At 41.5% G+C, this 17,708-nt stretch overlaps 1 protein-coding gene across 1 annotated transcript in view; it reads right to left on the bottom strand.

The window, feature by feature from the left end:
- scaper (S-phase cyclin A-associated protein in the ER) overlaps positions 1-17,708 on the bottom strand; it is a 58,067-nt gene that overhangs the window by 7,312 nt on the left and 33,047 nt on the right. The window contains exons 23-28 of the mRNA XM_070907119.1: positions 16,974-17,089; positions 8,942-9,065; positions 7,017-7,246; positions 5,191-5,346; positions 2,596-2,830; positions 884-1,033 (exon numbers count right to left, since the gene is read on the bottom strand). Coding sequence (XP_070763220.1) covers positions 884-1,033; positions 2,596-2,830; positions 5,191-5,346; positions 7,017-7,246; positions 8,942-9,065; positions 16,974-17,089 — 1,011 coding nt within the window. The remainder of the gene's footprint in view (positions 1-883; positions 1,034-2,595; positions 2,831-5,190; positions 5,347-7,016; positions 7,247-8,941; positions 9,066-16,973; positions 17,090-17,708) is intronic.

The following is a 17,708-nucleotide window of genomic DNA, read 5'->3' as shown; positions in this document are numbered from 1 at the left end:
ATGGGTCACTCTGTGGGACAATAGACGACACACAGACCGGGAGCAGGAAGGTGCCAAGGCATGAATCTTTAAACAGGTGCTTTTTGTTACAATTACAAAACTACACCCTTTTTCTGACAAATAATACATGAACTAAACAATAGTAAAATGATATTAGGCGCTTCTGACTCAGTATACAGCTTTTCACAACTGAAAGCACTAAATGTAACTTGTGCTGAACCGATTAAACGATTAGCAGATCGACAGAAAATGTATCTATTACAATTTTAGCAATTGATTTCATTGTGTTAAGTTGTGCTGAGTACATTAATTGATTACTTTAGTCGTTTTTCCAAGTAAAAAGCCCAAATGCTCTCATATAACAGCCTCTCAAATTATGAGGATTTGACGCTCATCTTTTCCACTGAATATGTTTTGGTTTTAGACTGTTGGTCGTATAAAACAAGCAATGAGTTATCAGCTTGAGTTATGTGGATTTTGACAAATTAATTTTGTCAAAATTATTTTAGACAAAATGTTAGAAAATAGGAGCCATTGCGTTAGTTATTTGTCAAACTTCGGTGATAGCACCTTTTTGAATATCTATCTTTTTGCTTACATCATTTCTGAGTATGTTTCAATTTCAAATGTTTGTCTTTTTTATTGTTGGCCTGACAAATAAAGACCATTAAAAATCACCACTTTTTATAGTTAAGATAGGAATTTGTTTTTTTATATCTCATATACTGATTAATTGACAAAATTGGTAGACTGATGAATAAAAAAATCAACCGTGAGTTCCAGCTTTAACTATAACAAAAAATATATCTCAATGTTTGGTGTAGTTTTGTTAAACTGAATATATACTTTTTTTTATTAACTTTTGTGCAGTCAGCAGGTTTACCTGGTTGTCAGGGTGGTTAACGGTGAAGTATCCCACACAGATGATGACTTCGTGCAGCAGCTCATCAGAGGAATGCTGGGTACAGTACCAGAGCAGGGAGCTGACGATGTGTCGGAAAGCTAGAGACAGGCCCTCGGCTCCTAGAACAGACTGACATGTCAAGCATGTTAGTATGTTTTACAGTAAATTAAGCGTAAATTTTCTGTGATTGTTATTACAAAGAGCTCAACACAATAACAATACAAAGTAATAAAAGATTATATGTTTTGCTGGTGGGCACATACAGAGTGCAAGAGTATAAGCAACTCAACCGGGGTCCCACCATAAAACTCCCCAATCCCGCTCAGAAATGAGATGCTAGGAGCAACTCACAGACAGTATTTATTAAACATGTCAGTGTGACAGAGCACCATAAGATCATCACTATTCCACTGGAAGTTTGGGTGTGTTAGCATTGTAACATCCATAAACGCAATACCTGAGAAGCTAAAAGCGGTTTTCAGGCCTCATAACTTATGCATGCAGGCAACATATTAGATTCACTGAACCATGTAAGCAGCTGTCAAACAGAACAAAAGCAAACTGTTATTTAAGGATCAATAAATACATTTTGAATAAAAAAAATTAAAAAAAATCCACTCCCAGTTTGACAGACAGAAAAACCGCTATCTTGTGATTACTTTTTCCACATTTATTTTTGAGGATCACAGATTTGTTGCGGCAAATTCTGCCAAAATGCAACCATAGCAAAACCCAGTTATTTACGCTGCATTGAACCATTTTGAAATTCCTCTCTAACCATATTATTACGACTTAATGGCCTGAATTCTGATCATCCATCCACCGCAACACATACTAGCCAGTGCTGCGAGGTAATGTGAAACACAAGGTGATTACAACTCCCGGCCCCCAAAAAAGAAACGTTATTTAAAATGTTCATAAAACTCCGACAGTGAAATGCTTTCATTTCCAGCTGTTTTGAGTTGCCCGAATGTGGCGGGTCAGTGAGAGGAAGCTGCTTCAAAGTAATTACCACAAGACATTAAAATAATTAACAGCATTCTCGCTTGCTCTCGTGCCTTTCCGTCTATGTGGTGACTTAGCACAGTGAAGCTGTCGCCCTCTCCTCCTCGGGGTGGGTAATGTACAGCCCTGCATACAGTGCTAATCACTCGTGCTCCATCCTAACTGCTGACCCACCGGGCTCTACTCAACCCAACAACTGACCCCGGGGTCAAAGGGCACCTGTGTTTATATCCACAGGTCAGCTTTGTCCTGAGGAGAGTAACTCCTCTTCTAATGGCGCTTAACAAAAGGAACTAGCATCAATCTGATCATGTATACAGATTCATTAAATCCAGGGAGGATAATTGAAATATCTGTAGGCATTTTAATGATAGCCTGCTGTTTGTGATAAGAGACAAGTCATTTAAATTGCTCTTTCTACTGTTTATTCAAATACCAGCCAAGGTACCAGCTATTTCTCCTACAAACCATGTCAATTCTATAATATATATATATATATATATATATATATATATATAGTATAAATAATGTATCTACAATACAGAAAACATGATCAAACAAAATCAGATGCATAACTGTAAAACAAATCTAACCTTCTGTCACCAACAGCATAATCTGCTAGATCATTCAGGTATCTTAAATTTGTGAAAAGTGAAAACAGAATACATTTTAGATTTTATGAATACCTGGAAGGCGGATAGGTCAAGCAGGGCAAAACTGTTGAGGAAGCGGATGCCTTGCAAAGCCACCTGGATGACCTCGGGGCTGTAGGGTTCCTGACTCTGGGAAGCAGACTCTGGAGAGAAACTGTGCAGCAGGATACAATACAGGGTGTGCACCACTCCCACCAGGTCTGTGGACTGCAGCAGGGCCGTCAATCCAGTCGGGTCCTGGCGTTTATTGTCAAATATACTGGGAGCACTGGAGAAGAAGAGAAGGGAAGTGTGTGATCAGCAAAACCAAAAATAAATGTAAGTGTTCATTAAACAAATACACACAGATATGATGCTAGGAAACACTACGTAGCATTAGGGTCTTTACTTCGAGCCTTTCTGCGGCTGGTGTCATGCAAAACAAACCAACCTTAACGTCAGACTGTTCTCTCACTGCGACATCCCAAGACCGAGGACGCAAATAACAGTCGGCTTCTAGATTTACTCCCCAGACAAGGGCTTAGAGATGACTTTCCCTTTAGATAAGAGATACTAACCCGCTAGTGCCGCTGTATCACCTGACTTAACTGACTGCCACGAGTGGAAGAGCACCAAGATTAAAATGTGTTGCGTATTGACATGTTGGATCATGGCCGCTCTCAAGTTCATCTTCTGTCTGTCATGTGCTTCTGTTCATTCATGGAAAAAAAAGTTTTTTCATTCTTTGCATGCAAGGAGCTTCAAATCCGTTTTGATTTAACAAGCAGAACCCACTGCCAGCCAGTTTGGTTGCAGCTGAAGAGTGGGACCTTCAAGATTCAAGATCAGCTCTTCCGCTCCCACTCCAGCTACAGTAAACAAAGTAATGCCATGATGTGAAGCTCATGGCAGTGACTTGAAGCTGGAGGATTGTATTGAGCTGCCTGACAAGGTGCTGAGTGCTCTGGCACCCTTAATCAAGGCCCAGCTGCGAGGATTCAAGGTGATACGTTTGTTTGGCTCCAATAAGATGCCTCTCTGTTGGTTAAAGGCACTGGTAACATCATCCTTTCATTGAACATCACATTCAACATCACATTTAACAACAAAGCCAGGGATAATGCTGGTTGGAAAGAGGAGGTACGTTTTTTTTTTGTATAAAAGCATGACAGTATGGAGAAAAGGCTCCATTTAGTAAGTCAAAGATCTAACCAACCTGTTTCACATTAGTGAAGGAGATTTAACATTTTCATGGTTTCATTTTTTTTCCCAAGTAAAACTGTCATGCTAGGAGCTTCAAAAGAGGTGGAGAATCCAATCATAGAAAATGAACAACACAACATAAAATAAAAGTATTTAATCATGTCAGTGCCAGCAGGGTCAACTGGACCACACGTTCTACATTATTTGACATAAAAATAATCCTGAAATGCTAGAGCAAAGAAAAGTAATGATTGCAATAATGTTATTAATTATTTTCAGTCGCAATGCAGAAGACTCCAGTGAAAACCCCTGGCCAATACAGACAGACATTTTAAGACTACCGCAGCAGCACTAGCTATGATTTGCAGCCATGTAGAATGGAGGGTGTGTGACCTCTGGATGGAACCCGCAGTGCATGCTGATACTTGATGTTAGCCAACAGGCTCTGCGTGAAATATGCTGCTAGGCAAGAACACAACCTCCTAATACCATTATAATCCCCTGACACAGCAACTGGCATGGCCAAAATATTCTACAAGCCCACTGTACATTCTTATATATGACACACAGAGAATCTTGGCAGAACAGCGCTTGCTGGCTGCTGTATAGATCATAACACTGGTCTCATTAAACCTGCAAAGTCTGACACTATGTTTTCTCACAGATATTCAGTGACAAACTCAGAGTGGCTGACAGGACAAAAGTCCTGCTGTGGCTGTCTTCTACTGTGCTGGCATGAAGCAGCTGGTCATTGTTACTGCAGCACCTTGCAGCTGGCAAGGTACAGTAGCACACTGGGTGACACTTAAAATGCAATGACAAGATCTTGGAGTAATGTACTGCAAAGTGTTAGGGTTGTTATGGAAGAAAGCTCAATTGGCTAGATTGATAGCTAGATTCAGATTAACAGTTAATACATAAAGCTTGTGCAAATTTTATTGGAACGTACAACATCAAAGCATATCTGTCCCTGCTACCGTGGTCAGCATTTCTTTTCCTTAAAGTGAGAAATTGCAGTTCTGATGTCCCTTGGTGTGACTGTGTGCTTAGCCTCTGTCAGCGGCGCCACTGAACCTCTCTGAGTGGAGGTCACTGTAGTACATGTGGGTGGGCTCCCCCCACGCTGCAGGCTAAGGTTTATGGTGAGTGACAGAGCGTGGGTCAAGTAGATGCCTATCTCTGTCTGCAGTAACGACAGCTTAGCCAGCTAGCTAGCTGGTTGGATCTGCTGGTTGATTGCCGACAAACCACAGTCTGTTTGAGTAACCATGAGCCCTTTCTTTATGGATCCTTGTGACATTAAAAGAACTGACAGTGTCAGTAAGTCTCTGTCATTAGACGCAGAGAATGGTGTGTGTGTGTGTGTGTGTGTGTGTGTGTGTCAGAGGAAGATCAAGAGATCACAGATATGTTTAAGGTGTGTGATAGATTAAGAGACATGCTCACCGTCCGGTTACCACAAAGCACAGCTTACACATGCTGTGTAGCAGAGCTGAGGCTTGCTGAAGGAAAGCAGACATCTTGGGGTGCTCGTCTACGGGACTTTGGACCGACAAGAAGCATCCATACAGCTTGTCAATCAAACCCATGTTTACGACATAGCTGGAAGAAACACACAGGAAGAGAAGAAAAAAACATGCAGTGGTAAATAGCATTTCCTAAATGATGAAAACAAATGTACTATGGGAAACTTCCTTTGAAAAAAGCTCATCTCACACAGGAAAACAAAGACCTTTACTGTCCATACTTTCACAGCACTGCAGCTGAAAGCGGATACCTCACCTAAGCCCTCCGCCCCCTGCTATTACTGTGATATCTCCAATTTGTCTTTGCCAATGACAGGTCTCATGATCATGTTCCCTGTACTCTTTCAGCCACAAATCACCGCTAATAGTGTCATTAGAGGGCTGTTGTGGCCCCCGTGCCAGCCCAGCTCTGGGCCCTTGACAGTCTGCTGACCTGGGGCCGTCTTCTCACAGCTCTGGTATGCCTGGACCTTCGGGCTCAGCTCAGGCACCAACAGCTTACGGAAATCTATAGAGCACTACAGCTGCCAATCAAGGCTTTCTAGTTGCTGATGTGGTCACTGTGAAGCAAGGGTTCCTCGTCTTATCACTATCTCGGCTCTTCACTTCTTTCACATACCTTTTTTGTTAGATCTGTCACTCATTGAGGTCCTCTCAAAACAGGTGATTATGACCGTTTTCAACCTCCACTGCAGGTCATCTGACACTTGAACCAAGTCCCATTGTTTTGACTTGATCCTCTTCCACAGCTTTACTTGGGTTGAAAGGATCTTTCCTCACACAGACTGCTTTGTTCAATGCCTGCTCTCTGTTTGACAACCTGCTTGGTGGTCGAACTTGCCACTTCGTGTCTCATCATATGAGCATGAATTGAAAAGATTTATGACAATGATAGGGGACTAAAAGCACTGAAAGTCCAACTGAGAAACTGGTAATAAGAGGAGAGGAAATGGTGATCTCCTCTCTGTGTGATATATAGGTTGGCATAATGGGGCAGTGTTGCAAAAGCTAAAAATGTTTTGATCTTTTGTCCTTCCTCACTAGCATATACATTATACAAGGCAGCTGAGGTAAATCTTGTGCTCGTACTTGGGATTACCAGTCTGACGACACCATTTTTCTCAGGCCCTCCCCTGTCTCCAGGGTTACGACTGGGTCAGTGGATGAGAGTGGTGGGCCTGTGCAGCTGCTCCGTCCAGATGAATCATGGCTTGTGGGAGGGATGGTGGAAAGACTGCACTCTTCCACAAGGCTTCATCAGGCCGGGCCTGCCTTTCCTCACAGCCCACATTTCTCCAACACAGCCCGACTCCTACAGCCGAGACCGACATGGCTAGCTCCAAAACCAGTTTCAAGGAGACCTTTCAAAGCTTTGGAAGTGCTCTTTGTTTATGCTACTTTCTGCCCCCCCCTACAAACGGATTTTACTTGAAATGTGGCACTGAATGTATGGAAAAAGTACCAGCTGGAAGTATGCCAGAATACACCCTCATTCTCACACTACTTCCATTCTAACAAGACACCAGTTGGACCATTTCCAAGAGATCTGACATTTTGTCAGCCTATTCTTTACATAAGGCACGCTGTTGAGGAAATCAGAGGTTGACCAACTCTCAACCCAGTGAAGAGGAGTGGAGGAGGGATGTACTAAAGGAGGTAAAAAGGTCGTGAGATGAGAAAAAGAGGTGCCATGTAGGAAGAGGAGAAGCAGTGTGAAAGTAGTACAGAGCATTGGAAGGAAAATACCTGATTAGGTCTTGTGTGCGAGTGTTGAAGGACTCTGTGGCAGAGCTCTTGACCTTGGCATCCGGGGAGGAAATCCATGTTTTTTCACCTTGTCCAGGGTCAGAGATATGTGGCCATAGGGACCCCAGGATGGTAGCAATGGTCTGCAGCAGGCCTGTCGTCAAACCCTCAAAGACTTGTTTGTTCACACTGCGCCCAAAAATGGATTTGTCCTCATCTGGGACATACAGCTGTAAGAATGGAAGAAAAAATTGTGTTTACAAAAGGCAGCCTAGCAATTAATAAACATATGGTCTCTGATAAACCCTCATGCTGACAGGCTGCATTAGAAATCCGACAGCATCCAAATGCCATTAGACACAAGATCAGCAGAGAGTAGAGAGATAAACAAAAGACAGGTCCATTTAACCTTCAGCATGTGCATTTAATAGCCATTCAATTAATGCAGAGGCTCACGTTAGATGCTCTGTTTTTTCTTAGCATAAGGATTTTCCCACATTGTTGGTGCATTACACATTTTAGTGAGTTCATTATTTACCAGCTTCAGGCCAATAATTAGTACATTACACTGTGGTTGTAAGCGTTGGTGTTTGTGATTTGTAATAGCTACAACAAAGGCATTTTAAAAAGGCATTTCCTCAGCCACACAAATGACAAAAAGCTGGTGTAAACAAGTATAGATGTACTATGAACCAGCTACATGCTGACAAGATGGAAGCCCAAATAAAAAGATTGAAATTAGACAGTGTAGACTGACAAGCATTTTTCTCATTTTCATTTCAAGACAACCTTCATGAAACACACAAGCAGAGGCCCACGTTTAAAATATAGTGCTACTGTTTAACGTGGAGAACCTTGCAAAGGTAAAACCTTCTCATTTGGTCTAATGGTTGGGGTGAATGCTGACAGCATAGGTAAATCCACCGACATTCTCCACAAATCTAATTAAAAGGGTACATGCTCACATGGCGGTGCAACCCCCACTGCTTTACTCTATTGCTCTCACACACGCATACCAGAACATAGACATGCACATGAATACGCACTCACAATAAAACACATAACAAATACAAATCTGTGTTGTGTTTGAGTTGTAAATTAAATCACAACTTATTAAAGCAGGGTGTGTAGGAGCATAATTAATTTTTGAGCCCAATTCCTAATCTGCATTGAACACATGGAGAACAGTTAGTTTGACTCCTTCAGTGCTGTTGGATATGTCAGTCAGCAGAGCAGCTGCTGGGATATGTTTTATATAAACTGAAGCATACAGGCGAACCTCTCCCTGTGTGCCCTAAGGAAATATGACTGCTTTGGATTGGAACTCGGCACTGGAGAAGGAAGCCCCAGTAGAGTTCATGCATGTACCACAGCCCTGTGCCTGTGCCTTGTCCTGTCTGTGTTGTGAGTGTAGGCGGCCCCAGTGAGCCGCCACCATTAGATGTTTGGAGTGGGCTGATGTTTACAGTCCTTCTTACAGAGTGCTGAAGGATATGGGCTGACATGTCGCCGCAATGCAGCCTGCCTGCCTGCCTGACTGACTGCGCTCTCACATTCCCTAGTCAGGAGGCATCTGTGGAGAGGTTGGGCAACGGTTTGTTACTCGCTAGCTTATGTCTTGCTCTGTCTTTCATTAACACTGTGGCAGGAACTGACACCAGCAAAAAGGCAGAGTTTTCTAAGCAGCCAAAGCACTGGACATCAACAGATTAATGTAAACAACACAAATGTATGTGTGACTACGTTAGAAATACTACTGTATCCAAACATATTTATCATCTCCTTTACATTTACTACTACTTTATTCCTTTATACAAACTGAAATAACGCTGTTGACACATTTGAATCCAATTTCCAATTTATGAAACATTTTGTTTGTGCTAGCAGATTGGGTCTTGGTCATGTGCTGGGATGCATAAACTTACTGTTAGCTGATGCAGCAGCAGGTCCATGAGGAGTGCTATCTTGTTGCTAAACAGCACATAGGAGCAGTTGAGGGGGCAGCAGGAACATGCCAGGTAGTAGGTATTTACAGCAGCACAGAGGGATCTAACACAGAAAAATGACAAATCATTATAAATCACAAGGTTAAAAAAAAAAAAACTAAACTAAAGAAACAGCTCAAGGCAGGCTACTACTCCCCTTGCAATTCGTTAAAGAAACACTACTACTGGGATGTAAATGTCTCGCCCTGGGCACTGACAAGACTATCTGCAGTCATCAGGAAACCAAACACACTCTTCTGTATTTGTGGTTCCTTAAGGGTGCAGTTTGTCTTCACAAGTCAAAAGCATATCTCACTGACAGCGCGAGCAAGGAAGCCGTTTTGAGGAATAAAACACTCATATCAGCTACTTATGCGGAGACTCCCCTCACTACAGCCACCTTCAGAGGAGCTGAGCGCAATCTCAGTCCCATCTTGGCTGAGATGGTGCAGCATTTCCGCTGGAGAGATAAAACTATTCCTCTCAGCAACTCCTCACAGCCGCCAGGCAGCGGCCAGTGCTGGGCCAGTCAGCATGCCTCTGTATGATGTCTGCTCTAAAACAAGCCCCAGAGAAGATTAATGCTTCAGATAACTGACCAATCGTTCTGCTGTGACTGCTACTCCCCCTCGCCCCCTGTTTCATCAGTTAATATTTTCTGACAACTGTATATTTTAGCCATTGGCGGAATGGCGTGTCCTATCTGCTCACTGGAAGAATGGAATCTGCCTCTCCAGTGCCTAAAGTAGGCCATGTTTATTTCAACTGGTAAACATTTTGATATCTACCGAAACCTTCACATCTGCTGTGCGTTTTCGGTCAAACCACGCTGGCATAGTAAAGGAAAATAGATTAGGCTGAGGCAGACCCAAGTCTGTCAATAACTTCCTCTATTCCCTCGCTCTGCATTTGCTAGTGGGCAGATCAGTCGTTTCGCCGCATCATTATTGACATTGCAAAGTAAAGCTGTCAGACATGGAATGTGGTGTTAATGTGAGAAGCACTATATTTTGAGTGATTGGATACTGTCCATATCTGACATCAAAGCTGACTTCCGTCCACCTGAAAACAATAACAGAGCAGAATCTTCTAGCAAATTGTTAATGTCCTATATGGCAGCTATACTGACAGTAATTTTATTAAAGCATAAAGACGGTGGAAAAAGTTAAGCCATAATGGTTAAGTGCACTGATAGAGCAGTCTGTGTGGAGCAAGAGGTGAGGTAACATGAGATCCCAACCAAACTATGCTGTGTGCAGCCATGCTGCATCAGAACTCTGATTCTCTAGTGATCATGGGACAAAGATCAGCTTCTATGTAAATACCATAACGACAACTCGACTATTTTTTCTCAAATACTATTGTATATTTATATGCTTCACACAGCTTATGAAATTCAAGCTGTGGTAGCTGCCGTGTACATTCCTCCAAAGGACAGGAGTTACTTTAGGTGCCTTAAGTCACTATCCTGGTATTTAAGATCATGTCCCTGTTGAGTAAAGTAGTGCACAATAGTAGAGATATCATATGACCTATCAGAGATAAAATGACTAGGCAGGACTGACTTGATTACTGTCAAAGAGCGGTTTCAGAGCAGCCGGATAAAGTTCATCTTGGTCAATGGTAGCATTCAGGTTACACCTATGACAACTGAGATTTGGTGCTGTCTTCCTGCCAAATGTTCATTGTGTGAATTCTACAGTATACCTGCGAAGCAGTAGTGTCACCATTTCTTTTAGAACAGCTTCAATCCTCCTTGGAACGCTGCCATGCAAGTCCTAAACTGTGTATAATCGGATATTTAATCGTTCCTTCAAGAAGGAATGAAGACGGCAGTTTTCTACTTTGAACTCTGAGCTTCTCATGAAGATTTAGAGAAGTTTTAGATCAGCGGAATGGAGAGGCAATGCAAACTTTCTGACTCATCCTGGTGTACTTTGAGACCACTTCTGGGATTGTTTAACAGAACAGGTATATTACCATGTGAAAATACTGTATGTGGTTAAGAGGACACACTGAAACCTCGTCAGGGCGCTCTGATAGGGTAGTGGTGAAGATGCAGAACATATGGTCACGACGAAAAAAAAACAAAAACAAAAATGTCAAAGACATCAACATCAACGCTGACAAACTCGTGAATGAAATTGTGTGACAGGTGTGTTCATTAGATTCTCTTATGTTGTGGTAGTTTTGTTATGTTAAGCAACTTCTACTTCTCAGTTTATCTATGTTGAAGACCTTTTGACCCAAGTTCAAATTTTTAAATGCAGTTTGTCCATGTTTTGGTAATTTTTGAGACTGTTCCCCTTGTCACATAAAAGTACATTTATGTTTAGACATACTGTAGCCTGTGTTCATATTGTTTTTCCATTATTTGGCCTTCGCAAAAAAGATTTCCTTATTTTGTTTCTGCTATTTGGAATTCCCCAAAATATAATTGCCCACATTTGTGGACAAAACATAGTGGTTAACACATTACTTAACTTTTACAGTAACCTGTTTATACTCTTAAGCTTTTAAAGAAAAAAGTTAAATTTTATTTGAAAAAAGGACAAGCTTTAGTATCACACAGCAGTGATATGACTTGTATATTCTAATCAAATCCCTTCACTTCTGTCAAGACGGATCGGGCCCTCGGGCTTCATCATCGACTCACTCAACTGCTCATGTAATGAGCATGCAATTGCTTTGTAACACAGCTAATCAGGCTTGTCTTTGGTCATCTCTGAACAAATGAGGAGGCTGTCAAAGGCATGTTTGAGTTATGCCCTTACACCAGCTTGTACAATGAACTATCACAGTGATCTGTCTTTGGTTTCCTCCCACCTAATTGAGCTTGATGAGCATGACACCTGATAGTCCGCCCTCTCTGGGAATCTCACTATCTCAATACCCTCAATGACAGCTCCAGTGAAAGATTTTAAGGAACAATTTGGTAAAGTGCCACGCCACCCTGTCTCAAGTTGCACAAAAACTTTGTGGGGACTGATGTGTGCCAGTCTATCAAAGCAGGCAACATTCCTCCACCTACACCACTGTGGGGTTCTCATTACATTGAGAGATTGTGCTTCACGTGTTCCCTAAATGACCACAGCCACCATCTATCACCACCCATCCGGCACATTATTACTCTTCTCTTTTGAAAATAGAATTTGTTCCAAGTTTTAACTGGTGGTCCAACAGGATAGGGATCTGACGCTGATAAAAACAGGAGACTGAGAAAGAAAGTGAGATGCAAATAATGAGCGATGTAATCTGCACACCTACACAGCTTAACCTCACACAGCCAGGGAATACCATTTTACCTGTAAAGCTATTCAGATCCACGGAGAAATGAGGCCAAGAGGTAGAGGGATGGAGCACACCTGATCCTGTCTCGCCCCCCTACAGCCCTCTGGGGCTCTGCCTGGGTGGCCAACAGGCCTATGCACAATACTGTGGAGGCTTTGGGGGAGGTGGGGGTGCATCTGACCTCTGAATTGAAACTCCTAATATTGAAATATCACTTAATTTTAGGCAAAGGCTTATAGACAAGGCTTCACTGCCTGGTTGACTCTCCAGCATAAAACAGAATAACAACCATAAACACAGACACAACGCATAACTGTATATCTCTCTGCTAGGGAAACTATCTATCAACAAAGACCATTTACTAAAGTAAATAGCCAACTGTTAACTCATTTGACAACAGAACAACAAGCATGTAAAAGGCTCTTTATGCTTTTTGTCACTGCCTTGAGTTATCAACCCTGAGATCTGTGCTTCTCAACCTGAGTCTCACATTTCTCGCCCTCTCAGTGTGTTTCCTATGTGCGCAGTCAAGCCTGACTGGAGCAACGCTGCAGAAATCTGACCAACTTCCAGATCAGGTTGAGTCCCTGCCTCTTAAACAGGGTAAATTTGTGTTCAGGGGAAGAAAAAGAATCCTAAGCCAAAATAAAAGGTGAGGAGCAAATCCATTTCCTTGTGCTGTCAAACAATCCCTTCATTCACTGCTATCTAAATGACATTTAATTTGAGTCTGCTGTTGATCTCTCCGATACCCTGAGTGCTTCCAAGACATCTACTCTGGCTGTCGTGCCACGCTGGCCAGGTATGAAGGGGGGGAGAAATCTGATGAGCCGTCACACACCATCATGCACAGAAGCATGAGTGCGCACACACACACACGCTCACAAATGGTGGACAACATCCTGAAATAAAACCACAGGTAGCAGGTCTGATTTCACAGGATACACCAGGTCATGTGAGACAAAGGTGGAAATACAAATTGGGTTAACATGCAATGTCCAAGGACTGCTAAACCCTTTTCTGGAGATCACCTGTTCAATGGAAACTGTCAGTATAGAGTATGACCAAAACATTAGAATATAAACTTTTGAATTTGATGTTTGCTACCCAAATGACCATAGACGCCTCTGTATTTTTGTTTTGTTTTTGCGTTTTTTAAAGGCCTAAGTTGTGTACAGATGGAGCCTAGTGATGAGACCATTTACAAGCAGAACTTAAGTCTTCTTCTCTTCTCTTCAGTGACCCCTATTGGAAGACAGAAGGACAAGCCAAAGAAAAGATTCTTGACATCCTTGACACTGGCTTTGGGTTTAACTGACAATACGCAGTTGTCATTACAGAAAGACAAAAATGATCCTTCCATCCACACTAACTTTTGAAACACAAACAAGAGTTGGTCTCTTTATCCATTTGGTCTTTACCAGTTAAATAGTTTGTGACAAAACTGCTTCAAGTACATAATAGTGATTATATATGCTACTGGTACCGATGCTGGTATATATGACGTGTATAATGGGTATAATTTATAAGTATAATTTTATATTAAAGCCATCTTAATAATAGAGCTAAAACAATTAGTCAATTAATTGACAGACAATTATTCTCCAACAAATTTTAAAAATCGATTCATTATCTAAGAAATCTTTTATTTACTGGAATATTTACTGATTTAGTTTGACTTCAATGATAATAAGTTGAATATCTTTTGGTTTTAATTTCTGTTAACAGGATAAAACAAGCAAATTGAGGACATCACCTAGGGCTCTGGGAACTTGTGATGGACATTTTTTTACTATTTTCTGACATTTTATAGATCAAACAATTAATTGAGAAAGTAATCAGCAGATTAATTGTTAGTTCAGGCCCTATTTAAGAATATTAAGAGGCAGATATAAATTAAACAATGGCGAGTCCATGAATAACCAAGGCAAATAATTAACATAATACAAATCAAATGAAGTAATAAAATGAATGTGAAGCAAAATTAACTTTGTTCACAAAAAACTACAGGCTAACATTTGTTGTTGTGCTTTTTGTGGGATATCAACTCTCCAGTTGAAGTTAATGACCATGGCTGCATAAACCCTGATCTAGACATTCCAGTGACCACAGGGTTACACCAGGACATTAGTGGAGCCTCGTAGAGGAATTAGCTCATTAATGTAATGGTAACAATATGGAATCAGCCTCCCTAGGGAGAGATATGGCAGCAGCATCTCGGCAGCTGCCTTTTTTGTAAATCACTCTGCTTATCTAGTAGGAGGAGATGATCAATACGGCAGCATCACTGTAAACAGATAATGTAGCGCACTCTGGGGCTAGCGTCTGTATAGCAGCCCATTAGGCCACACAGCCATCCAGATGACGGATAGCGATAAGTAGACGGCCGGGCTGTGCCTTGTGTTGCATCTCGTCACCAGCTCCCGACTACACTGACCTGACTGAGCTGCTTCACAAGGTTAAAGCGTGGCCTCTTCTGCATTTTACATGGTTTACAGAAAAATAAAAGTAGTCTAAAATTGTGTTTGACTATTCAAATCTGCTCATGGACTCATAACAATAAACCGCCTTTTATTTATTTTTTATCTTTTGAACATTTGTAGCCTACATAGTCGTTACTATATTAATTTATCACCGCACATTCTACAAGCTACAGAACAACCTATTTCAATCTGCACTACAGAACATATTGCATACAGCACATGAGGTGAGGATGAATGTCTCCACGGGACTGGATTGATGTGTTCATCACAGGCTTATCTCCGTTTCAGTTCTCAGCTCTCAGCTGGCAAAGCTCTCAAGGGTCCAGCAGTATTAGCAGCATAGGACTGGCTGAGGCGAGCCGGTGAACTGAGGTATCAAGCTTGATTCTAAATAAGCTACTAAAATAAGCTATTGGGCCTTGGACATAGTGTTTGTGTGACTGCTGTTAATCTCACGCTCGTGTAAAACTCCACTGCAGAGAAACTTGTGGGAAAGGTTTAGTTATGAAAGAAAAGTGAATTCAAGACTACTCATAACCCACTCCAGAGTTTGATTGGGCCAGTGTGCAGAGGATCAAAACACAAGGGCCTAGTCTTCCCCTCATGTTCCTTCACCACAGCATGTCAAGAAGATGCATTGAAAGCCAATGTCTTATGTGCACTTTAGCTAACACACCGTGATGCACTGATGTGCAAACAAACTCAGCAAACAAATGCTGTGTACAAGAAGACAGTCTCTCCATGTAAGATAATAGCATTTCTTCCAATTCAGAAGTCTGCTTGAAATTCCCTCAGATTACAATGATTGAGGAAGAGAGAGTACAAAAAAAATCAATATACATGTGATGCCCTTTAAAAGCCTTATAAATATAAGAAGCATTTGTCCATTAGCAGAGATTCAGAGACCAGTAAATGCTAATGAATGGGAGCGCAAGGCCATTCGAGTCCATTACAGAGTCCCACTAGTGAGTACATCAGCCTCTCTGAGGTTATCTACTGGCAGGCCATGCAAACGCCAGACCCACAACTCAAAAATACTCCGCACTCTAAAAGATAGATGGGACACATGTGCTTTTTGTGTTTCGAGAGAAAAGAATGAACACAAATTGATTACGGAAATGGAAATGCTCTCCATTTCTAGAAGCGCAGTGCTGTTACTCATTAATACATTTTGAGAATATTTATTGAGATGAAGCAATTATAAACAGTGATAGAGGAGGTTAGTTGAGATTAGCTCACTCACTTCATGCAATCGTAAAAAACAATCACGAAGAAGAAATAAAGTAGTGGGCTGTTGGTAGGGTCAGAGAAAGGATACAGTCAAAGAGATGTCACTGGGAGAAGGGGCTGTAACAGCTGTCTGAGGCCTTGTGAATATATAGCACAGAGCACACAGACAACAGTGCGGATCACTCAAAAGTGTTCCCGTCTTTCAAGTTTTGTAATCAGAAATGCAAAAAGGAAATCCGTTAATACTATTTCCATTCTTTCAACACTAATATTTCTCCCCACACAAAAAGCCTCCAATGTATTTGTACACGAAATGTAAAACTGTGTTTATATGTTTGCCAGTGATTACGGTGTACTGCCGGTCATAAATAACCTAATCCACTTCTGTTTCTTTGATATTATTTACTACTCATGGAGTAATAAAAACATGTTCTACTAGTAATTGCTGTATTTAGTCTAAAAGATTGCATCAGAACATAAACGAAGATTAGACAAACCCCATGGATAGACATTTATTAAATGATGTGATGTAACAGTTACTTGTGCAATTTTAGGGCAAGTTAACAAAAGGAGAATGTGTATTTTCAGTGGGGTCATTGTGCAGAAAACCCCTCCACACCTGTTCCAATCCTGACATTGAACCTAAATTTAGACTTACACCTAGTCAACAACATCACTCTCACTCACGGCTAATGTCACCACTGATCTCAACAACAACAACAACTGGTCAGCATTTCAGAAATCAAACTGTTCCGAACATAAGCTAAAGAGACAGCTCACCCTGCTGGCTTGAAACAGAAACTTGATTAAGTCACGATAATAAACTGAAGGGCATAGCAACTGTTTTTTGTGTTTTGAGTTTTGCATTAAATCAGAGAAAAATACAAGAGCACAACATTCACTTTTATGCATTCAAGTATATGATTATATTAAATAAAATGTAAATATCTCAATTTGGTGACACTCACTTGAGAGGAATACGAGGAACTGCAGTGGGTGTGGAAGCAGCAGTGACGACCTGCAGAATTTGTTCGAGAGCCGAAAGGCCGCCGCCCACTTGGAAGGCCACTTGGTCTGCATTGTTCTGTTGAGGCAAGGACGGAGAAAGACAGTGAAGCAGAGGTACAGTCAGGGGACAACGAGCCACAGGCCGGACAGGGGGATTACATGGATCCCACCAGAGAGGGAACCTCTTTCTCTGACAGGGGCGAGGGATTGAAATCTGAAACAAAGTGATCCCAAAAGTATTCCTGTTTAATCTCAAAAGTGCACAACCCGACTCCGCCCCACAACAGTCTAGTTTCAGTGGAAGGCAAATGCTCTGCAGGCTCCAGTTAGCACCAGGGTGGTCTGAACGGATGACCACAGACCGAAGTGAAACTGAGAAAATGCAACTCGGCCAAAGAATGGAATGATTAGAGAACTCTGAAATCAAGACAATCTTTCTAATAGGAGAGGATGGAGACAAACATTAGATTCTTATCATAATCAGACCTAAACTGATAATGCTGCATCTTTGTTACCACAGTAGATCTAATGCATTTACATTACTGTACCTATTGTGTCAGCATTTACAGGGATTAAAGAGCCATGTAATCCTTTAACACTATCTAGCCTCACACGCTTGCTGAGGAGCTCCTCTCACACTTTCAGTTACTTTAGATCTGAAAATTCTGCACTGATAGAGACTTTTCTTACAACCT

This window comes from Enoplosus armatus, chromosome 6 (genome assembly GCF_043641665.1).
Source record: "Enoplosus armatus isolate fEnoArm2 chromosome 6, fEnoArm2.hap1, whole genome shotgun sequence".
Taxonomy (NCBI): Eukaryota; Metazoa; Chordata; class Actinopteri; order Centrarchiformes; family Enoplosidae; genus Enoplosus; species Enoplosus armatus.
The sequence above is the reverse complement of the archived record's forward strand: the minus strand, read 5'-3'. Positions and strand labels throughout refer to the sequence as shown.